At 39.7% G+C, this 25,139-nt stretch overlaps 1 protein-coding gene across 2 annotated transcripts in view; it reads left to right on the top strand.

Annotated features, from left to right (window-relative positions):
* The window catches only part of LOC127983967 (protein jagged-2), a 47,506-nt gene extending 22,720 nt beyond the window's left edge, over positions 1-24,786 (top strand). Inside the window, exons 5-26 of one of the 2 annotated variants that reach the window (XM_052586412.1) lie at positions 1,482-1,542; positions 4,710-4,840; positions 5,413-5,532; positions 6,434-6,547; positions 8,572-8,685; positions 10,088-10,201; positions 10,536-10,582; positions 10,666-10,842; positions 13,462-13,624; positions 13,761-13,925; positions 14,445-14,558; positions 14,645-14,758; positions 14,853-14,966; positions 16,905-17,021; positions 17,177-17,204; positions 17,886-17,971; positions 18,334-18,447; positions 18,975-19,090; positions 19,191-19,442; positions 19,738-19,869; positions 21,034-21,184; positions 22,186-24,786. In XM_052586412.1, coding sequence (XP_052442372.1) covers positions 1,482-1,542; positions 4,710-4,840; positions 5,413-5,532; positions 6,434-6,547; positions 8,572-8,685; positions 10,088-10,201; positions 10,536-10,582; positions 10,666-10,842; positions 13,462-13,624; positions 13,761-13,925; positions 14,445-14,558; positions 14,645-14,758; positions 14,853-14,966; positions 16,905-17,021; positions 17,177-17,204; positions 17,886-17,971; positions 18,334-18,447; positions 18,975-19,090; positions 19,191-19,442; positions 19,738-19,869; positions 21,034-21,184; positions 22,186-22,685 — 3,044 coding nt within the window. In that variant the 3' untranslated portion in view covers positions 22,686-24,786. The remainder of the gene's footprint in view (positions 1-1,481; positions 1,543-4,709; positions 4,841-5,412; positions 5,533-6,433; positions 6,548-8,571; positions 8,686-10,087; positions 10,202-10,535; positions 10,583-10,665; positions 10,843-13,461; positions 13,625-13,760; positions 13,926-14,444; positions 14,559-14,644; positions 14,759-14,852; positions 14,967-16,904; positions 17,022-17,176; positions 17,205-17,885; positions 17,972-18,333; positions 18,448-18,974; positions 19,091-19,190; positions 19,443-19,737; positions 19,870-21,033; positions 21,185-22,185) is intronic. The other variant, XM_052586413.1, reaches the window with a different exon arrangement.
* Positions 24,787-25,139: the final 353 nt, after the last annotated feature.

Genomic DNA, 25,139 nt, shown 5'->3' with positions numbered 1-25,139 from the left:
TTATTTTATTGTAATATTAGGCGAAATTTAAGTATGTGCTTTTGTATTTTTATTTGCCTTTATTTCAGTGTTACTTTAAGTACTTACGTAGTACTTTTAGTAGTTATTTCATTCACACTTTATTTTAAGTTCCAATTTTCACTATTAACAAACCATTAACTATGACTTTTGCCTCAATAAGCTCCTAATTTGCTACTTACTAATAGTTAGTAAGGTAGTTGTTAAATTAAGGTATTGGGTAGGATTAGAAATCTAGAATATTGTCATGCATAATATGTGCTTTATATGCCGTATTTTTCGGACTATAAGTCGCACCTGAGTATAAGTCGCATCAGTCCAAAAATACGTCATGGTGAGGAAAAAACATATAAGTCGAACTAGACTATAAGTCGCATTCATTTAGAACCAAGAACCAAGGGAAAACATTACCGTTTACAGCCACGAGAGGGCACTGAGCAGCATAGAGCGCCCTCTCACGGCTGGAGACGGTAATGTTTTCTCTTGATTAATTTCTCTCAGTTCATGTCAAATTAATTTTGATAAATAAGTCACACCTGACTATAAGTCGCAGGACCAGCCAAACTATGAAAAAAAAGTGCGACTTTATAGTCCGGAAAATACGGTAAGTACTAATACACAGCTAATGTCAATGATAGGCATGCTAATAAGCAACTAGTTAATAGTGAGAATCAGTTCCTATACTAAAGTGTTATTTCAGCTACTTTAAAGTTCGAAATTAAGTTTAATATTTAGTTTTATGTCAGTTTTATTTCAGTTAACTATTTGTTTTGTCTTAGTTAACAATAACAATACTGCACTAAAATCTTTTTTTTTAGGGTTAAGTGTGCATCAAACTGTGCAGTAATGAAAAAATTAGAGAAAATTCGATTTATTTTAAGATTACATTTGATGGTTTAATGTTAATGATTTATCTGGCATCCTTAATATGTAGCCAAGTGTTATTAGCCATGTTGCCCTTCATGAAGGATGAACTAGGGCTGGCTAATGTCTTGAAGCGTATAAAAAGAAACCCTGTTAAATCTTGCCCTTTACCACCCTGTAAAGAGACCTGCTGCTATCAGTGTTTTCACAGGCCTGTGATCTTTGCTCCTTTGCCTGGAGGTGAGATTGTGTTGTAAACGACACCTCTACAGTCCTGGAGTCACACTTTCCATTAGCTCAATTAATCTGAGTGATACTGGGGGTTTTGATGTCTTTAACCGACCACTGCAGGCAACCTAAACTCCTCTGTATATACCCCACTAAAAAAAAGGCAGTAAATCACCAGCCACCATCCTAATGAGCAAGGGTACAAGTAGGTGGGCGTAACACAGGCAGAAAGGGGGAAGCATACATGTGTGTTCGGGCCATAAAGTTGTCTTCTGTCACAGCAGGCATTATGAATTTATCTTGTAGATTTTGTAAGGCAACACAAACAATGCTGACCTCTCCTCCCTCCTTCTCTCCCTCTCCTCTCCCAGCAATCTGCAAGCAGGGCTGTAATCTGATTCACGGAGGCTGTTTGGTGCCTGGAGAATGCGCGTAAGTGTTTGAGCATCATTTCATGCTCGGTTGGCCAGGCTAATCTTGCTCCTTAATTTCAGCAGAGCCATATGTGCTCATGCTGATAAGGTCTTTTCATTTGTTTACCTTTCCATTAATTAATTAGTGCAATGAAGCCATTGTTTGTGCAAGCTGTTTTTGTTTGATATGCATTTTTGATCACGCTGTACTTTTCTCTGGAGTGCCTTAAAGTTGTGATCGATTATGATTTGATGGGATGAAATGCATTAGGCATCACAATTATTGATGCACATGCTAGGGTTTTAGTCAACACAAAAATGAAAATTGTCATCAATTGCTCCCCTTCTGTCGGCATGGGTTTCCAATAGAAGGATGAATGAAAGTCTCATGTGTCCAAAAGGGTGATTAATTAATGAAACTTTAATTTTGGGGGAAATATCCCTATCCTTCAGTATGTAATTCCTGTTACACTAAGCGATCTAATGTACAGTTTTCATCTGGCAGATGATATAACTGGCAAAAAATGATATAACTGGCAAAAAATGGACTGAAGGAGAATTTTGAATCATAATCTAAGGGTTCTTCGTATTGCGATTTATAAACCACCCAAAACACTGTAGCAACCACATAGCAGTGCTGTTCAACACTTTCTGAAGACTTTAACCTCTCATAACACTCTAGCCACTCACATGGCCTGTTTTGCAAAGGCTCTACATTTTCTTTATAGACTGTTAAAATCTAGTTCGAACTTTTGCCCAAAGCAGTGACCCAACATACCATTTGGACATTATCATCATATGATAATTCTGTCAAATGGTGGTATTTTGCCCTTACTGTCTCAGGAAATTCTGATGCTTCCTGTGTTGGAGCACAGCGTGAAATCCACCTCACCATCGCACATCGCATTTCCCTCTCTGTCTTTTCCTGTAGCTTAACTCTGCCTTTTTCCTTTATCACAGGAAAAGCTCTCAGTGTTTGGCATGAGGAAAGCTTTTTGCTCATGCCACCTTTAACCTCACTGTGTCTACGGGCAGCGAATGAGTAGATCCAGAGGTGTCTAAACCAGGACGTCACTCTAGACGAAGATGACATACTGAATTATTTTAACAACAAATCATTCAGACACTTAAGGACCCTTCAAACATTACTATTACGGAGCACAAATACCTGCCCTCATTCTTCTGCCCTCCTTTACCTTCTCTAAGACCGGAGCATTTTCAGAAGGACATGAGTATTTTCTGCCTCAGGCATTAGAAAGGCCAAGAGTAGCCAAAAACATGCTTGAGGACATCATGTACCCAAGTTTCTTGATGGCCTGGAAGAAAGAGTTTCTGGAACCGGGGCTAGGAAGCAGAGGCCAATATTTTATTTCAGAGTTAAAATATTTGGGAAGTTCTAAGTATTTGGGAAGCCTTACTCCCCTGCAGGATGTGGTGACTCGCTTCCCTGCCGTCACTAGCTTGAGACTGTAGTCTCCACCTTTTTCCTTCCAAGGACTGAGGTTGCCACAGACAATTACCTAGTAGATGTATTAGGGGGCTGCAAAAAATGTTGGGACATTTTTGCCAAAAGTGTAGTGTAGTGTAGTAGACTTTATTTTTCATATGTCCTAAGAACCAACTGATTAAAAGGAAATGTAAAAATCTAGCATTATTCAAAGTTTACCACAAAAATGAAAATGGTCATTTTCTCGCCCTCATGTCTTCCCAAACTTACTTCTACAGAACACAAGAAAATATATTTTGAAGATTGTTTCAAACATTTTTGTCTACACAGTTAATATGTTTAGGTCAGCATTTTTTGGTAGACTACCCTTTTCAGTGCACTAATACTTTGTGGAGCCTTTACAAACCCATGCTGGGAAACAAATGTGAAAACAAATTGAAACACAAATGCACTTGCGATTTAAGTACGGTGTTTTTATGATAATAATGGACATGTCCTGACAGATAAAGTAAATGCAATGCAACTTTCTCTTTCTTTGAGTTAGTGAGCACGCTTAAGTTTGGGAGTGCTCGGCTGAACGCCTCCATGCACAGCCCCCCCCCCCCCCCCCCACACACACACACACACTCACACTCTGATGCCTACATGCTCTTTCATACAATACTAGTACGGTTGTTACTGGGCAGCATGAGGTTGTGTGTGCTCTGGTGTAAGTAATCCAGCCTCTGACCTGCCCCTTGGGCACAGCTCTGGGGGGCTATTTCAGAGAACACACTGGAGATGTTAAAAGTGGATTTGGATCAAGGCCTCCATGCAGAGAATGTGCCAGGTGTGTATGCAGTGGCCAAATCCACTTCACCCACCTTCTCGAAGAGCACATTTGCCTTATTTAGATCGTATACACCATTGCTTTTCACCTTAAATGCTTTTGGAGTTGTTGTGAGCTGGGCATTGTGGTCCTAATTTGTATGTTTTAATTGATGCATTGACCTCACCTTTAGATAAATGTAAATGTAAATTCAAATGCATGTAATACTAGCATACTAAAATGATAAAAGAAGTATAATTATACTTTTTAATTGGTAACATTTAGTGTCATTAACAACAATTCGATGCAAAACAATTCATTTATAGAATTTATAAATCTTGGGTAGTATTAATTTCTACAAGTTAATATTAATAATATTCATATTATTTCAATGTTAAATATTATCACTTTTGATGTTCAAAATGATATTCAGTATGGTACCACCACAGTACTTATTTGTAAGGCTGGTAAGGGTTAGGTCTGTGTCGTTTCTCTCTCTTCAAGACACTGAGGTGGAGATATGCAGACAGCGTCTCTCCACTTGGCAGCTGGAGTTAGGCCATGGAGGAGAGCTGTCTTAAAATAGCCTGCTCAGAAATGACAAGACAGCTGGGTGAGGGGTGTGGTGGTGGATGGAGAGAGCGCACCACTGGCCTTGGAATAGCAGAGTGCTGCTATAAACCAATGATTAGTTAACCCCTGTCCAGCATTTCCTTCTGCACCCCCAGGCTGCAACCATACCGCCCAAAGGGGGGAGTGCTTGTCTGCACGGTCATGAAAGTTTTCTTAACCTTTGTCGCAAGGAATGTTGCCTTTATATAAGATTAGGTATCAGCGAAGCGATGTGCAGCTGTATGTTTGTTCCTGTCCGTCATTAAGATGTCATGGTGTTTCGGTCCTTTAGGTGTTAACACCCTTATGTGGTTTTCAGGTGCAACTACGGCTGGCAGGGCCAGTTCTGTGACGAGTGTCTGCCGTACCCCGGCTGCTTGCACGGGACCTGTGTCATGCCCTGGCAGTGCACTTGCGAGAAGAACTGGGGCGGCCTCCTCTGCAATAAAGGTAAGGGTCCTAAATGCGCTGAAACTGAAGGTTTGACCTAGTTAGTTTTCAAAAAATCGAGGTCAACCTGGAATTGACCCAAAAAATTGTCAGCAGTAGATCAGAATGAATACATTAAGCCTGTGAACATCCAGCCGTGGAGGTGCCAGGGCAACAAATTAATATCGTGGTGTTAAATAGAATTACAGCATCTTACACTGAGCTGGTTTGTTGGCTGCAGTGTTAGCACAGGCTGTGACAACGCACGTACAAACACACACTCTGGATATTATGGTTGTGATTGGAGTGGCGCTCTGATATCTGATCTGTTGGTCAGTGTGCATCCTGGAAGGTGGTTAGGAATGAGAAGAAGCTGAGAGGTGCCTACAGTTCTCTTTATTTATTTACCAGCTTTTATGTGCACAGCCTCGCCTTACAAGGCCTGCTTGGAGCCCAGCAATAGTTTCTGCCAACTGTTTTCATTTAAAGAGCAAATGTTTGCAGGCTAAAAAAAATAAAAATCAGAATATAGTGTTAGTATTTCTTTCCCCGTGGAAGTACCCCAGTTAATTTTTTTTAATGTGGCTTTACAGATCTGAACTACTGCGGCACGCACCATCCCTGTGTCAACGGCGGGACCTGCATGAACTCTGAACCAGATGAATATAACTGTGCCTGTCCCGAAGGGTACTCGGGCAAGAACTGTGAAATAGGTAAGAGATGAATGGAGGATTCAGTAATAATAATAAAAAAGAGCATGGAGCAATTAATTAGGTGATGTTGTACAAATGGATGGATGAATAGGAAAAACTATGGATGTATGGATAAATTAATAAAAAAAGATGGAAATATGGATGGATAAATATAAAAAATGATGAGCGGATGGATGGGTGGATGAATAGGAAAAAGATGGATGGATCAATAGAAAAATGATGGACTGATGATAGGATGGAATACATGGATAATTCAATGCATGGATAAATGAATAGATGGATGGGTAAAGAGATAGATTGATAAACTGATTGATTTATAAATGTATATATAAATCGAAAGATTGCTAAATAGATAATTAAATTGAAAATTTGATGGATTGATGGTTGGATGAAAATGATGAATATATAGAGGAATGAATAGATAGATGGATGGATAGATGCACGAATATAAAAAAATATGGGTGGATGTTGGGTTGAATTGGTGGTCTTGGCATGGATGGATGGATAAATGGAAGAATGAATAGTCTAATAAATGGGTGAATGAATAGTCTAATAAATGGGTGGATGAATTGATGTTGGGTTGGCTGGATGGATGGATGGATGGGTAATAAATAGATAGATAGATTAATGAATGGATCGAGTGATGGATGGATGGAAAAATTTAAGAGGGCCTGATAGTGATAAATGGATGAACTAATGGATAGTTAATGGATAATAGAATGCAAGGAATAATGGATAGATTAATAAACGGATTTATTTATAAATGTATAAATGGATAGATTGATAAATTGATAATTAGATGAAAAATTCTATGAATGGATAGAGCAACAAATCATAAAGTCATGGCATTTTATCAGTGTCTTTTCTGTCTGTATTTATGATGCACTGTTGTGTTTTGCAGCTGAACATGCATGTGTTTCCAACCCCTGTGCGAACGGAGGCACGTGTCATGAAGTCCCGAGCGGGTTTGAGTGCCAGTGTCCCCCAGGCTGGGAGGGACCCACTTGTGCTAAAGGTGCGTAAACCTTCCGTGCACCTTCCCATCTGTCTTTTTCCAGGCTCAGTCTGTTCCGTCTGGAGACCTAGTTACAGACCTAGACTAGAGCACAGACACCCGTCCCCTCCCCAACATGTGTCCAGATGCTGTTGCCAGTGTGCTGCTTGGCTGCTTGTCATGCTGGGATATGTCAGGTGCATGGCAGGGGAAGCTGGTCTTGAATTTTGGCAGCACAGCAGGGTCCCATTGCATGGTGAGCATAGCCTGAGCTCTTACGGGTCCCGGATTAGAGTCTGGTGATACCCATCACTGAGACAGGGGGGATTTGCATAATCTGTCTTCACTTTGAACCAGCATTTGGCTTTACAAATTGAGAACACAGTGTGTCATGCATGGGCTGCCCTTCCTTTTCCACCCCTCCTGTTCCACAAAGCATCCCACTTTAGCACCACAGAGCTCGTATTTGATCGGTTGCAAATGTGTTTCTCACCTCCTGGAGGCCCAGTGTTTGAATTTTTGGTATTTCTCACACTCTTCATCGCTCGCTCCACATCCTACCTACTCGGTCTCATCCACCACATATGGGGCTGTGTTTCTATCGTCATAGCAACAGCAGGGTCCCCTGCTGGAATTTGGACACCCCCCCCCCCTCCCCCCAACCATTTCACCCATATCGGTTTTCCCTCCACGTCTTCCCTGTTCACTTGCCTGTCTGACCCTTTTACACACCCTGCGCCACCCCATTCACCACAATATATGTATAAGACTAAAGGGAGGAGAAAGGAGGGAGGAATTTCTCTTGTTTTTGTTTCCTCCTATTTTCTTCCAAATTTCAAATAGCTCCTGCTCCGTACTTTGTGTCCCTATTAAAACTGTAACGATTTGTGCTCTAATAGCAGCTAATCTGGCGACCAGGATTATATCGAACTCTAATCGTGTTACTGTCTTGCATAAAGAAAAGCCTTTGCTCTTTCTGATGAACACCATGACTCTCTCTCCTGCCCTTTCTCCATAGCCACCATTATATTATATTATATTATATTATATTATATTATATTATATTATATTATATTATATTATATTATATTTAGGGCTTTCAGTCAATTATTTTATTTTATCTAATTAATCACACCTTTTTCTGTGATTTAATTGATTAATCGCACACGCCATGAAATTAAGTATAGACCATTTATCTTGTTTCAAATGTTTATTTTTTCATTATTTGCTATATCCAGCAAAGTAAACCAAAAGATTAAAGGGTCTCAAAAATCTTTATTTTCTGCAAGCTTTTTAAAGATAAATTTTGTCTTTCCAAAAAAGGACACTTAGAAACTTCAAAAGCACACCAGAGAAGCAAGTGATATAAGGAGCCCATATAAGCACATATGAAAGAAAAAAAGTGCAGCACACAGCAACATAAAAATGACAAATCAAAAAATGCATGTTTACTGTTACATTATTATAATGGCCTTTTTTTTTTTATGACTGGACATGTGTGAAGCCATTATGAAACATCCATATACTTGCACTCGTGTGACTGTACATCATTTGAATTGTTTATTATTGCACCAAACTGGGACCTAACTTTCTGACACATGAACCAATTCATCATCTAAATTGTTCACATTTATTGTTTTCGGAGTGCATGCTATGCATTTTGCTTTATGACGGATTTTCATTTAAAATTGTGCGAAATCTAAACAATAAAGCAGATATGTTGACACGTTTCCATTGCACTGTGTACATCATAATGGCTTGCCGTACTTTCTATAATTTTTTATCAATATAACTGATTCTTTCTCTAGAAATGTATCTGCAGTGTGTGTGTGTGCGTGTGGTGGGCGGTGAATAGCCTGCACACACATGCTGGGTGTAAAATTGGCCAGTTTGAATGTTTATATGCATGAAACTGAAAACATCCCATAATATTTAATAGCTTTTTTTTAATGCAAACGGTCTCCCAGCGTGTCATTTTAAAGCACAATTTCAGGTGTTTGTTTCATATCTGCAGAATGAAACATGATTTTGTGTTGATTTTGCAGACATGGATGAATGTGCCTCCAGCCCGTGTGCACAAGGCGGAACATGTGTCGACCTGGAAAATGGCTTCGAGTGTGTATGCCCTCCTCAGTGGGTTGGGAAGACCTGTCAAATCGGTAAGATTGAGAACCTCCTGCTTTGCAGTCGTGTTTTGAACTGCAGCATTTGAGTTTTTAATTTACACTGTTTAATGGACCTTCCACTCATATCATATTATTCATTTTTGCTTTGCCATTTGTTGAAAAATATGAACCATTATGCATCCGAATGGTTGAATATGGTGCGTTAGATTTAAATTGCATGCACTTGACAAGCCTGCATGTGTTTTAGACAAAGCAAGAATTGAAACAAGTGATTTGATTAGACTGCATGAAGAACTTGTAATAGTGGCAACCTGATCCTTGTTGACTGTAAGACACCCATATATGTATATGTATATGTAACAAGGAGGGCCAGCCTTAGACCTGGATCCAAGACTAGATCAGATGGCATTGTAGGCGCCACAGGAGTTTCCATCATCCTTTTGCTCACAATAGTGTGTAGCCCTCATCAGGGGAAGTGATGAATGTGAAAGGAAGTGGATTGTGACCTGTAAACAAGCATGGGGTGGGAACAGGAGTCGGGCTGCTCCTCTTACGCATCGAACCTTAGCCTCCAGCTTGGGTTTCACTCACAAGAGCCAGGCCTGAGCATGATGGGGAGTCGTGTTTCCTGGAGGACAGGTGTGCAGGGGAGCAGAGCGCACCTCACTAGGGGCCCCTGATAAATATTTAAACACCTAATAAGCGCTAGTTTTTTTTCATGGCAAAGTCAAAAGAGTCATAGCCCCCTGAAATGGCTGGTCACCTGCTGTAGGCTAATAGAGGAGAGATGAGCAGAAGAGGGGTGATTTTGAGTGGAACCTTCATATATATTGCAAAAAAATATCTTTTTCTTGTTTTGTTTTGGGGTTTTTTTTTTTCAGTAAATTTTTTAAAACTTCATTAAAATAAGATCTGTTTAAGAAGAACATTTAAGAAAATAATTATTTTGTATATTTTCTATTTATGTTAATATTATATTATATTATATTATATTATATTATATTATATTATATTATATTATAATGCAATAGGGACATTTAAAATACATCTTTTGAATACAAGTCTTAATATCGTAAGGAAAATTATGATGTTTTACAGATGTTTAGAAATTAGAAATTTTTTCTCATAGAATAAGACAAATATACTGATAAAGGTTGTTTTTGTTGTGTTTTTTCTTTTCTTTTCTTTTTTCTTTTTTTGGCTGTGTAATGGTAATTGATCAGGAAGTCAAGCAGACTGGCATCCTTGGGACTGTTAGAGTTTCAAGCCAGCAGCCTGTTCAATGGGCTTAATGGTGGTGGGGTTACACAACGAGATCTCAGATTTCTCTGCCCCTCTCCTGCTACTCTACACTTCCCATCTCCTTCTCTTCAATCTCTCAATCTACCAACTGTCTACAAAATCTCCCAACTCTCTCTTTCCCTCACTTTCACAGATGCAAATGAATGTATGGGGAAGCCTTGTGTAAATGCTCACTCTTGCAAAAACATGATTGGTGGATATCACTGTGACTGCTTTCAAGGATGGGCTGGACAGAACTGTGACATCAGTCAGTATCTCCTCATGCTCCTCTCCTCTCCTTTCCTCCATCTTTAACAGCATACACTATAGTTGCGATCAGGGTTTTCTCTTTGGACACTTGATATTCTGCTGGGCTCTCCACACTGTATATTTTGTCTTGTGATACAGCTACTGTTGCATGCTGGGTTATTGGTTGTGCCTCACGTTTGTGTTGATTGTACTAACATTTCCATCTTCAGCACACTCACCAAGCTCATCTAATTTGAGTTAATTGCATGTCTTCAGCTGCCCCTAACCGCTGTGCTGATTTCTTCCACTTAGCCATTGATTAATTGCTTCATTTACTTTGCCCATGACTGCAGATCTCAATGGATGCCATGGACAGTGCCAGAATGGAGCAACATGCAAGGTATAGCCTTTACTTGGTTAACTATAGAGTATCAATTAAATGTGTTATTTATATTAAGTGTCATTGTATTTGTGTCTGTGCAGGAGCTGGTTCATGGAGGTTACCACTGTCAGTGTCCTCCAGGTTTTGTGGGCTTACACTGTGAAGTCTCGAGGAACAAATGTGCCAGTGGTCCTTGTCAAAACGGCGGCCGCTGCCATGTTATTCTGGACAGCTTTGTTTGTGAATGCCCAACAAACTATGCAGGGATGCTCTGTGAGGTGAGAATCTTTACTGTTTATAGCATTAAAGACATTGCCATAGTGCAAAACTGCTTTTTACAATGAACTTTTTTTGTCAGTATTTTTCAGCATGATAGTATTATTCGTTTTGTGTTTGGTTTTGCTTTGCTTTGTGGTGCCTAGATGTTTTAATTTTTGTTTGGTTTTATGCCATATGTTTTTTATTATGCGTTGTTGTTTTATGCACAAATATTTTCATTTTGTTTTTGTGTGTTGTATTTATTTAGTTTTGTGGTGCCTAGATGTTTTTGTTGTGTGCCCAGATGTATTTATTTTTTTTTTTAATGCCCAGATGTTTTTTATTGTATTGTTTATTGTTTTGTTTGGTTTTGTTTGTGCTCTAATTAAATTTTTTGCCTTTGCCTTTTTCCGTTTTATTTTTTTATTATTATTTTTTTTTATTTATTTATTTTTTTTAACAAATAGTAGGTCAAGCAGACATGAAATTACAATTCAGGTTTAGTCAGAATGCATCTGTTAGTTTGTAAACATTTAATGTAAACATTGGGGCTCATTTTTGATTAATCGATGACATTTAGTACTACAGATGGTCACTTTTCCATTCATGCTTTGCTCACAATCTCGTTCGGCATGGCTAAATTGGTCGGCACCCCTGCTGTTGCATGTATGCATGTTTAAAGCCTTGATGTAAGGCAGATCAAGCTTGTTATTCTGCCACAGGTGCGCCAGGGTAACAAGAGTAGGGTTTGGGTGGAGGGCTGGAGTATTTATTTTTCTTCATATGACCATTATTACTGGTCTGGAGCCAGTTTAAGTCTAGTGGCAGGCTAAAGATGGACTTCCATAGAGGTGCTGGAAGCTGGTCCTGAGCCAGTCTCATTTTACTGTGTAGACTAAAAATAAATTGTAGTGAATGAGGCAACTCTTCTCTTGCCCTCCTGGCTGCCTGCCCACAATCAGCCCGGGAAAGAGAAGGCCTTGATTTTCACGTTATATTCATGCCTGGCGTGCCATGAGCTCAGATTAAACCATACCGTCTGCAGTCTCTTGGAGAAGTGAGACTATACTAGGGAACTTTTGATCTGGTGGAGCTGTTTTCAGTGCAGGTGCACATGAGGCTACATATAAAGCTTTGGTACAATATTGACATCTAATATGCCCTTATATGGGATCAGATTTGTTTAAAGAACCTAAATCAACTAAGTCATTATAAAAAATCTGTGACATACTACTTCTAGACGCAGTAAAATTCTCAAACAACTATATAAAATCTTCTGAGATCTGTTTTAGTTTAGATCTGAGATCTAGTACGCTTCAGATGCACATTTTAAAATTATATGTTGACCGGTTTTGACTACCAACATACCACTGTATAAAACACATCCAACTTGGTTTTCTTCTTCGTATCTAGTACAGATGCTTGATTATCTCTTACATGTGTCCGCTCTAGCAGTTTAATGTATCTTGATAAAGTCTGATTTGAAGACGGTCCGTTTACATAACTGACTGTGAATACGTTTGCAGGCGTTCAGCTCCAGTATATACATAATATACATATACATATATACATGCCATGTATATCCCTAATAAAATAAATTGAGCAGTCTTAGAGCTCGGGAGAAAAGGGATATAGTATGAACTAACACCTTACATGGCAGCTGGTATAATGTGTACGTTGTTTACATTTCAACAAAGGTTCGTCTCCCTGGAAGCCATTTGTAAAAAAAAAAAAAAAAAAAAAAAAAAAAAAATTATGGGAAGTTGGAATATTGAAGGGGTCAAAGCTGCAGAAACTTACAACAATACACGTGATTGGAACAGGTGTTTGTAGTGAGTTTCTATTTTATTTTTATGTTTTCGAAAATAATTATCTTATGCTAACCAAAGTCAGCATTTATTTGATCAAAAATACAGTAAAACATTAATATTGTGAAGTGTTCATTTAAAATAACTTTATTTTAAGTGTTCACTAAAAAATATTATTGTATTTGTATTTGTCAATTTAAATTGGTTATATAAAAAATAAATTAATAATAATAATAATACCTTTTGGCCCATAGATAATTTGACACAGCATACTTAAAATGTGTAAAATATGTATATTTATTTTTGTGTATAATATAATGTGTGTGTTTAAATAGTTTTAGTATTCATAGTAATTATTATTGATTTACTAATTTTATAATTAAGCTCATATGAAATAATTAGATGGCATGTTTGAAAATCCATTGGTCATAACAGAGCCATTTAAAGAATTTTTTGTTACAATTTATATAAAATTATGTAGCGTTTATATTTAATATGTTAACATATTAAAAGAATATACTAAGAGTTATGAGTTTCTGTGTGAACGATTGCATTAATTTCTAAGAATATTTACCAGAACAAGGTCAAGTCAAGGTAGAAGTAGAACTAGATGTGCAAAAGTGTTTCACGTCCTAGTTAAATATGTTCTGTAAGAGCGGAAGGAAGTCTAAATTTAGCTGCACAGTTTGTTGTGATTGGTCTTTCGTGTGAGTGTAATGGTGCTGTCTCCTTTAGCTGTAGGCTTATGGAAGCCGTCTACAGCTTAGCTGACTGTTTATCACTATGGTTTAAGAAGACCGGTCTAACTCAAGATCCCGGTCTCATTTGAAGGTGGAGAGTTTGTCTCACCCAAACACCTGTGAACCGAACCCCTGTCAGAACAAGGCGTGGTGCTACAGCCTGCCGGGTGACTTCTACTGCGCCTGTCCTGAAGACTACGAGGGCAAGACCTGTGAAAATCGCAAGGACCACTGCAGGACAACCCCTTGCCAAGGTACTGCCCTTCCTGTTCTGCTGCCGACCGAGATGAAATAGTTAAAGATGACCTATTTCTGTACTATAGTGCACAATAGTCCAGCTTAGCAGCCATCTGATCTTTATTCTCACTTGTCTTGTTCTCTCATTTCCAGTCATTGACAGTTGTACGATTGCTGTGGCGAGTAACAGCTCAGATGGGGGTGTGAGACACATCAACTCTAATGTGTGTGGTCCTCGTGGCCGCTGTATCAGCCAGCCGGGCGGCAACTTCACCTGCACCTGTGACCGCGGCTTTACAGGAACATACTGCCACGAGAGTGAGTCATCTTTACTGTTTTACCATTTTTCCTTTTTTAATCATATTCATCTGATGCCTGTTCATTCTTGTTTGTTTGCTTTTCAGTTATTTTAGTTTATCCTTATAAAAAAGATGGGTTATTGACATTACATTTGAAGCTATTTTAGCAGATTCTTGTGCTGTAGAACAATTTTAAGCCAAACTTTTCCAATTTTTTACAACTAGCATCCCCCATCGAAATTGAAAATTAAGACAAAATGTTAGGTAATTTTTATTGGTAGTCATAATTATTGATTTAATAATTTTATTCCTTAGTTGCATAGTATATTTGAAAACAAATTTGTCATAATTGGCCACGAAGCCAACTAAGCTAAAAAAAAAAAAAAAAAAAAAATTATATTGAAAAAAAATCCACCTGACCATCTGTATAAAGTTCACATGATCGATCTGGTTTGTGTGGTTTTTAAACCCCATTGTCTATGTATATTTTGTTCAAAAATGTTGACGTTCATGGAGGTTTTTTAAATCGACTATCCAGATGTAAACGACTGCGTGAGTAATCCGTGTCGAAACGGAGGCACCTGCATCGACGGGATCAGCTCTTTCCAGTGCTTCTGTCCGGACGGCTGGGAAGGAGACCTCTGCGACCTCAGTGAGTATCCATCTTCATCTTCCTCATCATCTTGATCCTGTTTACATTCAGTATCTTACCTTCTTCACTTGTGTTTCTGCACTCAGATGTGAACGAGTGCAGTCGGACTCCCTGTAAGAATGGCGGCCACTGTGTGGATCTGGTCAATGACTTCTACTGTGAATGTGCCAATGGCTGGAAAGGAAAGACCTGTCATTCACGTGAGTTACCTCTCTGTGTTTTATTATCCTCTTTTCCTATTATGTAGTTTAACTGCATATGTCAACTGACTGATATTTGAAACCATGTCTTTAGGTGAAAGTCAGTGTGATGCCACCACATGCAGTAATGGAGGGACCTGCTATGACCACGGAGACACTTTCCGCTGCGCCTGCCCTCCTGGATGGGGAGGAAGTACATGCAATACAGGTGAGTAGACCTCTGTGAAAGTCCAGTTTTCATACTCTCATTATTCACAGTTGGGTTTCTTAGACATTTTGAACCAAAAACATAAGCTCAAACTCCCATAACTTACATGAAGCATTATAAATTATATAATCAGATCAGTCCCTCTCATCACTCTCAGTCAGTTTTGCAATCCTGCATTCTCAAAGCTCATTATACACACTGTATAGTCCGTTTTTTATTGTATTGTGGCTGCTGATTTAATTTATATGTTTGGGGGCAGTCATGGCCTAATGGATAGAGGGTTAGACTTGTAACACGAAGGTTGCATGTGCTCTCTCCACCTTCAATACCACGATTGAGGTGAGACCTTTGAGCAAGACACCGCAACCCCAACTTCACTTCACTTCCACTTTTTCACTTTCACTTATATAAATGGTCTTTCACTTGGTAACAGTTTATTTTAAGGTGTCCTTGTTACAATAACAATGAATTATGCATAATTACATGCAAGTAACCTTAGGTCCTTCAAAGTATCTTGGAGAGGTGAGGTGTCCAAGTCACAGCATCTAACTACTGAAATGCCTCAGGGCTCCGTTCTTGGACCACTTCTCTTCTCTGTCTCCATGGCATCATTAGGTTCTGTCATTCAGAAACATGGCTTTTCATACCACTGCTATGCTGATGACACTCAACTCTACCTCTCATTCCATCCCGATGACCTGACGGTAGCTATTCGCATCTCAGCTTGTCTAACAGACATTTCTTGCTGGATGATGAACCATCACCTTCAACTCAACCTTGCCAAGAAAGAACTGCTTGCAAAAGATTCCAGCAAACCCATCGTTTCATCACAGTTTCACCATCCAGTTAGGCACATCAACCATAACAGCTAGAAGCCTTGGAGTTATGATTGATGATCAGCTGACTTTCTCAGACCACATTGCTAAAACTATCCGATCCTGCAGATTTGCTTTATTCAACATTGAGAAGATCAGGCCCTTTCTTTCGGAACATTCTGTAAAACTCCTTATTCAAGCTCTTGTTCTGTCGAGGCTTGACTATTGCAATGCTCTCTTGGCAGGTCTTCCAACTAGTTCTATAAAACCTTTACAATTAATCCAGAATGCGGCAGCAAGATAAATTTTTAATGAGCCAAAAAGAATACACGTCACACCTCTGTTTATTAATTTGCACTGGCTACCAATAGCTGCTCGCATAAAATTCAATGCATTGATGTTTGCCTACAAAACTACCACTGGCTCAGCACCCATTTACCTAAATTAGTTACTTCAGACTTATGTGCCGTCTAGAAGCTTGCGTTCTGCAAGTGAACATCGCTTGGTTGTGCCGTCCCAAAGAAGCACAAAGTCTCTTTTACAGACTTTAAAATTAAATGTTCCCTCCTGGTGGAATGACCTCCCCAACTCAATCCGAGCAGCTGAGTCCTTAGCCATCTTCGAAACCCATCTCTTACATCTTTATTTGACCCTCTAACTTTAACACTCAGTATTCTAATTCTATTTTTTTTTTAAATCGAAATACCTTTCTAATCTTTTTGTATTCTATTTTCTTTTCATTTAGTTACATTTTTTAACTTTTATTTTTTATTCTATCTTTTTATTTATTATATTATTTAAAAGCCCATGCTACGTGTACTGTGTCAACCTAACTGAGACTTGTTACAGCACTTATATATCATTGATCTTTTTGTTGTTTTTGATTGCTTCCACTGTCCTCATTTGTAAGTCGCTTTGGATAAAAGCGTCTGCTAAATGAATAAATGTAAATGTAAGGAACCCTAAGCCAAACCCTAATCCTAGTTTGTTTAGTAACATATCCTGACAGTTTCTTCAGACCCCCTAGCTTTTGGCCCCTGGATGACACTAATTTATTACAGACTAGTCTACAGAATCACTTGCTAACTTGCTGTAACTTTTCCATTTCGTCTTTCTACTTCAGCAAAGAACAGTACTTGTGCGTCCAGCCCCTGCCTGAATGGAGGAACATGCGTGGGTGGTGGTGACACGTTCACCTGCATCTGTAAAGATGGCTGGGAGGGGCCCACCTGTGCTCAGAGTGAGTGAATTCCGCCATTCATAATTTAGCTGCCAGTGCATGTCTGCATACCACTGAAAGCAAACATCAAAATCCACAAAAGTGTTAAATTACATATGATAGATGCGCAAATGTCTCATATTGACACCCTCTTCCTCTCTTTTGATTCCTTGCAGACATCAACGACTGCAACCCTCACCCCTGGTAAGAAGACCTATGTGGCTCTGCAATTGTCCCCCATTCTTATTTACTCTATTCTGCCCCGGGACACTGGTAGATCTGTTGTGCCCCCTGTTTGGGGCGACCCTCCCTTTCCCTGTACAACATAGACGGCTAGGAATAACCCTTCTAATGTGGCTTTCTGCCCTATTCCACCCTGTTGTTCCTGCCCCGCTAACCCCTATTCTCTGTGAGCGGATGCACCGAGGGGAAGGGTTCGAGGGGGGATGCTGGTTGTAAAGACTGGAGAAGATGTCCCTAAATCACCCCTAAATCCGACAGCTCAGGAGACCCTGGGCTGGTTTTAATGGGGACCACAATGGAGCTGATCGCCGTAAAAGAGCACCCCCAGCAGTGAAGGGAGGAGGGGAAGGACAGGCTTTTTTTCTCCCAGCCTGCTCTGTCCTCCTGCCTTTCTTCATCGCTGACCTGGGAGCAAGGGATTTGGGAGGTGGGGCGGGAGTAGGGGGTGGGGATCCCAGCAAGGAGCCACTGTGGGGATTTGCATCTGAAAGGTCCCACATCCCTCTTCGTCCATCTCTCTTTCACTCTACTCTTCCCCCTTCTTCCACTTCTATGCATGTATATTTGAAGTATTATGTCAATCACTGGGGCGAAGGTGTCTCTTTGGCCTGATAACCTCATTGTCCTTGCGTCTCCTTGCAGCTACAATGGAGGAATCTGCGTGGACGGGGTGAACTGGTTCCGCTGTGAATGCGCCCCTGGATTCGCTGGACCAGACTGTCGAATCAGTGAGTATCTCGAGGAGGAAAGAATAGGGATGTATAGAAAGGGGGTGTTGGTGGATTACCAAGCATCCCGTGGCCTTTGACCTCCTCAGGGGTCAAAGGTTAGCCATGGATCACAAACAGACAGAGGAGATAAATTATTCAACCAGTGAAAAAATTCCTCTCCTTGTGTCTCTTGTGTCCATTGATGGCTCTGACTTACTTTTTAAGGATTCCATGCATTTCCCCGGCCTCATTTTCTGTGGTGCAGCCATGGGAACGCCATCAATCCTGACACTTTATGTATTGATTTCAAATCACAGTTTAAGCTTTTCCCTGGTCAGTAGGCGTACTGATGCTGATGCATGTTCTCTCTGCTTCACCAGACATTGATGAGTGCCAGTCGTCGCCCTGTGCATACGGTGCCACCTGTGTGGATGAGATCAATGGCTTCCGATGTGTTTGCCCACTCGGTCGCACCGGATCTCAATGCCAAGAGTGTAAGAGTTATCGTTTAATCATTAAGACAGTCAATCTCTTTTTAACTCTCAGCTTGCTGATATTGAGAATTGGAACTTGAAGACCCTATAAAATCATGTGCTTTACTTAGTGAGAGCCTCAAAAATTTCTGAATGGTTTATTTACTTCACAGCCATGAGCATTATTTCTACATGTTAGTCGGAAGCAGGTGAGACATTCTGTCTCTAGAGAGCATTTGATTGGACAACAATCACTCTAGTGCAGGATAAGTCTTTTTTTCTGGAAAATAAACACTGTATATGTTATCATATGGTAATTTGCCACACTAGCATATAGATGAGCTAAAAGCGAATAGATGTGGATCAAAGGCCTCTAAACAGGAATTCTGGTTCCTAAGGAGTGAACAACATGAAAGGCAGACGACATCGTTTGTAGGAGCATTGGCCTGGCATCATGTGACTTAAATCATTCCAGACAGGAAGGGGATCTGCTCCTAAATTAGAATTGGCCCCAGTCTTACGGTGTTTGTGTTTGTGTTGTGCCGCAGTCATTGGCATTGGGAAGACGTGTCACTATTCTGGACTTCAGTTCCCGCATGGCAGCCGTTGGGAGGAAGAATGCAACACTTGTCAATGTGTCAATGGCAAAGTGGAGTGTACCAAGGTAAGTGTCTGAATGTCAAAGCATGTCAAAAACAAGTCTTTTTTTCTCTTTTTATTTCTAGAACTAAATTGATGTGATCATGACACTTTTTTCTCCTCAGGTGGTGTGTGGCCGGCAGCCGTGCCTGTTGCCAGGGACGCCTGGGAGAGAGCTTCACTCCTGTTCAGGAGGTCATGAATGCCTGGAGCACAACTTCCTGACGTGCCTCTGTCCCCCTTGTCACCAGTGGGGGTTTTGTTCAAGCCTTGATTACACCCCAACCATCCAAACAAAATGTGAGCCCAACTCAGTCTATCTGGACAAGAGCTGTGCTCGCATCACCCTAATATTCAACAGGGACAAATTACCCACAGTAAGTATTCACCTTAAATTAGATGTTTTCTTCCATTACACAAAAACCCTGTCGTGTTACCATGGCAAAACTATGGTCATACCATACCATTGCCATAGTCTATGAGATACATTTAAAAAAAATCTGTCTGTGCCCAAAAATGTTATATTACCAGGCCACCATGTCCAAAATCACATGGTAATGTTATATGGTACCATACCTTTTTTAATCCTTCTCCTAACGTGCTGTAATTACAATATAATCCCCGTGTGTTTTTTCCTGAAACATTCCTCTAAGAATGCACTGTATCTTCCAGGGAACGACTGTGGAGAACGTCTGCTCAGAGCTGAGGTATATGCCTGCCACACGGAACCTGGCCAAAGATCACACGCTGTTGGTTCTCTGTGACCTCTCCTACAAAAACCAAGATGCAGTAGAGGTGGCCATCGTAAGTACATTTTGAAGACCCTAAGGAGAGCTTTCTGCGCCTGCACATTTTAAATTCATGAGTCCTTTGTACGCCTGTACCATTTACACAGCAGTGTTGTGTGGGCCCCTAAGATCTATTATCAGTGGAATAGAAAGTCAAAACCATGGGGGTCCTGGAAACTCATTGCACAGATCTGTTAATGGATGCAAATTTGATTTCCTTACCGAGTCGAGCACAGTTTAGACGCCCAAAGCAATGTCAACCGGCCTCCTCTTCAAACCAGCCCATTATGTTGTAATGAGATTCAGTTGACTGACCAGCAGCGGGCCGTACTGCATTGCAGCATTCCCTCCACCCACACGGAGAGCGCTGGAACCGGGCGCTGGAAACATAGCCTGAAGATATACACTTTTGTCTTTAGACAATGAAATGTTGCACAACCAAATAATCTTGAAATAATCCTTGAAATAACATAAAAAAAGACATACTTGGGTAATGACATGAAAATGAATATCTTTGTGCTGCCAGGCAAGTTTTGTGTAATTTGAAGCGGCGTTTCCTGCGTTCAATTAAACATTTTGCCTTACGGAGGTAACTTACAAATAGTGGTTACCTACCAAGGCATCCTTTATTCTCGATCAGATTACACTAAATCCCTGCAGTGTTGTAACAAGTCACTAACTGAAGGGCCGTGTTTAACTGGCCTGACTCATTAAAATGGAACTTTGAACAGCTGCAGGTTTTTGCGTGTTGAAAACAGAATAGAGTTGAAACGAATGAGTCTACTGCTATATAGATAAAGATTGCTCTCATTTAGTTATTTTATTCTGTGTATTGTTTGTCATAGATCGATTACACGTCTCTTTTTGTTCTTGTATTAAAATGTTCATTTTTGGGGGGTCTGTAACCTAATACAATGCAATAATTTAAGTTGTGGTGTGGTATAACCATCCATTGGTTCCACTGGTTCGACCACAACCAAATATTTTGGTTTACAAGAAATAAACTTGAATGTAGAAGATTATTCCTGCAAAAACAGGATAGTTAAGTCTCATCGCGGCAACACCCCAAAACCTCACACTTACAGTAAATAATTATAGATCGTTCATTTGTAAGTGGTTTTACTTGGAATCTTTGGAATGCAATCTAATATATTTTAAATCCCTGCTATTTCTCCTGCAGTCATTCCAGCAGGACGAGCAGCCGAACCACAGTCAGATCCAGGAGGCTGCTAGTACCATAGTCAGCACGCTGTCCAAGCGGCACAACAGCACCGTCATGCTTGCCGTCATCGAGGTCAAAGTGGAAATGCAAGTGGTGTCACAGCCAGTGGGTGAGTAGAGCAGGGGCCAACTGGCCTCAAGGCTAAAGCTTTGGAAGTCAATTCCCCGTCTCCACCAATTAGTGCAGCTTAAATGTCTTTGTGAGTCACAGGAGGAAGGGTACTGAGAGGATCCAGAAGTTGTGGGCAGGAGGCCATAAACCTGTGTGACAGTCATTTAACTCCTCCACAGTCATCTGTCACGCCACAGCAATACATTAACGAGAATGATGGGACAAACTTAATGATTTTTTGGTTAAGGAAATTATAAATGTGTAAAAAAAATAAAAAAAATAAATAAATAAATATATATATATATATATATATATATATATATATATATATATATATATATATATATATATATAAATATATAAATAAAAAAGTGCCTTCTGAATCTTAAAAAAAAATTTTAGAGTGTATATTATATTTATTATTGTGAATACAAAATGGTGTGTTTATTATATAATATTATATTATGTTGCTTAAATATATGTGTGTGTACAGTGTATATTTATATATAAATACACACAAGTACAGTATATATTTAGAAAATATTTACATGTATATATTTATATTAGTATAATTTATATAAAAATATATATAATATATAAACGACATGTTTTTTCTGAAATATATACATGCTTGTGTATTTATATGCATAATAAATATATACAATGCAAACACATTATGTAAACAAAGTATTTTATTTTGGAATGTGATATAATCATATGACATCTCTAATATGTATATCATATATTTGCACCATTTTATGTTATTAATATATACACACTATTTTGTCTCGAATAATATATTTAAACAATTTGGTGGAATGAGTGTCCACAATTAAATATCAAATGCTGGCCAATCAAAATATCCACTAATGACCTTCACTGATAAATTCGGCCACTAACTAATACATGTTTTTTTCATCATACATGCCTTTTTGTTAATAATTTTTTGGCATGAATCCTAGATTTGCGATTTTCTGACTCTATTCTCTTTCCATGCAGACTACCTGGTGCCAGTGTTGTGCGTCGTCCTGTGCATACTCTGGGTCTTCTGCGTCATTGTCTGCGTGTGGTGGACCCGTAAACGGCGAAAAGAGCGCGAGAGGCGGGAGCGCGTGCCTGTGGAGGAGAGCGTCAACAACCAGTGGGAACCCCTGAGGCCTGTGACACGGCCACAGCACAAGGACAACCGGGACGCACAGTACGAGCGCACCAAGCTCATGGGCTCCCCAGATCGGACCTGCACAAGCGGGGAGGACGAGGAGGAGATGGAGGAGGAAGAGCTGGAGCTGGTGGAAGAGGAGGGCAAGTTCCCCATCCAAAAGTACTCTAAACCTGCAGCGCGGGCCAAGAACGGGCTGATCTGCACCATGCGGAGCAGCGGCAGCAGCAGCCCTTCCCTCAAAGCACCCTACTGGACAGGCTTCAGCCCAAAGGACAACAACTGTAAAAATGTCAATAACGCCAGCACCGGCCAAGAGCACAAAGAACACTGCGTATGAGCTCCGACGAGCAGGACAAGGAGACCAAGGCCATCTCAGAAACAAAGACTGAGTTTTCCCCATGTGTTATTTTTATTTTTGACTTCTTTTGAGGCTGATAAAGTGGCAAATTTCTTTCGTTCCCTTTTTTTATGTACAGAGAAAGCAAATTCTCTTTCTTTATAAGGAGGCGGTGAGAAGCCTAGCTTTGTTTTCGGAGTGAAAAAAAAACTGCTGGATTAGGAGCAGGACTAAGGAACTCGTGAGAGAAACCGTATAAAGACTTTTACGTTGTTGTTTACAAATGGTTGTGCTTTTGGTTTTGTTTCGAGTGGCCCAATTTCGGTGCAGCCCACGTGCGGGGGGCGGAGGACGCTGTCTTCGGGGGATCCCCCTTCAACCGTTCATCTGTTCTCCTTCCACGCCTGCCTTACGAGCTCGTCGTCCATGAGGAGGGCTACAGTGCCTATAAAGTGGCCTTGTTTTTTTTTCTGTCCTTTGTCGTCTTGGCTGAACGCTCCTTAAAAAAACGGATTGCAGTATTTTGAGTCGGTCGCAAGTGCCTTCGGACAAGCCCCTCGGTTTCAGGGTCCCCTGACCCGATAGTTCACGACTAAGAGGAGAGGCTGGTCTTAAGAGCAGCTCCCATATCACCATCAAGGTATTCAACAAAGACAAGAGATCTGTAAATATGTGTATATAATAAAGGAGTCGCTGTGTATATTTGAATTTAGTAACTTAAGCAACTTTTTTTTTTAATTATAATTATGATTTAAATATTATGATAATCATTTTTTTTTTTTTACACCATTCCTTTTATTTATGCCAGCTGATATGGCAGGTTTTTGTAAGATGTATACAGCGTCCCACAGTCAGAACAAAAATATAATCCAAGATCATCCTCTTATGTTGTTGGTTTTGTTTTCTCTGGACATCTATACGATCGTGTGCTGTACTGTGGCGTGTGTGTTCGCCTCCTTAAAGACCCCTATTCCCTTTCCACACCTGTCCTTTCTTGCTGATCAAAAAACCATGCTGCTTGTTTCTTGTAAAGATGCTGATATGTCAAGATGATGTTTTCTCCTCGTTTGTTTGTTTGTTCGGTTGGCTCGAAACTTCATGAAGGGAACAATAATGTTGTCAAGCATTTGTACTTGAGGTACCGGCTCAAAGAAATGGATAACCTCGGAAACACCTGGCTATGATTTGATTTCTTTCATCATGATGTAAAAATATTTTGATTTTGGCTTATGGGAAGATGAGAAACGTTTAAAACTGTTCCTGAAAAAAACTGGTTCACAATCAAATGCAAGTAAACACACATATAAATAAGCAAGTTAAGCTCAATGTCCGTTATGGAAGGGAGCTGGAGGAGAGTTTTTTTTGCTTTGCTTTGTTTTTTAAGCTGTAATTTTATTATTATTATTATATATATTTTTTTTTTTGTACAGAAGAATTGCTCTGAAAAGAAGTTATTTGGTTCATTTAGTGGAATTTATGTTTGTTCTTAGAAATAAATCCAACTATTTATTAAAGCATTTTATAACGATGTGCTCAAGAAAACCGCTGTGTGCTGGTATTTAGTACTAAAGGCGCTGGTCTGTGTGTGTGTGGTAAGTCTTTTCATCATATCGTATTACCGATAAAACAAAATAATCCCCCTTCCTCTGCCAGGGGTGAGGACGACTCTGGATCGATACAGGAACTTGTGCTTCCAGTCAAGATGCTACAGACAGGAAGCAGCCAATGGTAACCGCTCTCCTGTTCTCGGCTGACTGCTGGCTGGCCAATGGACAATGGGTTTCTCGTGGCTTCATCTGGTGTGAATGTTTTATGATGATGCAGTGAGTTTGTTATGGTTTCCTTCCATAAGCAATGGGCTCTAATGGGACAGAAGCCTGGAGTCATGTTTCACATCACTCTCAATACTGTAGTGTTGGGTTTAGATGTCTCTGGTGGTGTAATTGTACTTGGGTTGTAGAAGTAAAAGTACTTTTGTGAGATCAGAAAAACCCGAAGAAGAAGAGTAGACCAGCGCTGTTGGAAGCCATAACAATGGCTGGTTTAGTAAATGTTTTAATGGTAAATTGCCTAAATGAAATAAATTAGCAACCTTATTGCATCTGTTCTTAGATGTTGTTTGAAAAGGATTGTATCAACAGTGCTTTAATATAGCATAAACGTCTTGTATTTTTGAATGAAAGTTATGCCACAAGAAGAAAAAAAAAAGATCAGATCTCTTGACCTGATGATGTAAAGTTTTACTGTAGTCTTTAATATATGATACATTATAAAAACATTACACAGTTTGCTTTAATCACAATTATGAGAATATATGGATTATTTTAAACCATTTAACTCCTTTGAATTTATATTGCATATACAGTATTGTTCAAAATAATAGCAGTACAATGTGACTAACCAGAATAATCAAGGTTTTTAGTATATTTTTTATTGCTACGTGGCAAACAAGTT

Source organism: Carassius gibelio, chromosome B20 (assembly GCF_023724105.1).
Source record: "Carassius gibelio isolate Cgi1373 ecotype wild population from Czech Republic chromosome B20, carGib1.2-hapl.c, whole genome shotgun sequence".
Taxonomy (NCBI): Eukaryota; Metazoa; Chordata; class Actinopteri; order Cypriniformes; family Cyprinidae; genus Carassius; species Carassius gibelio.
This window is presented reverse-complemented; position numbering and strand designations above follow the sequence as displayed.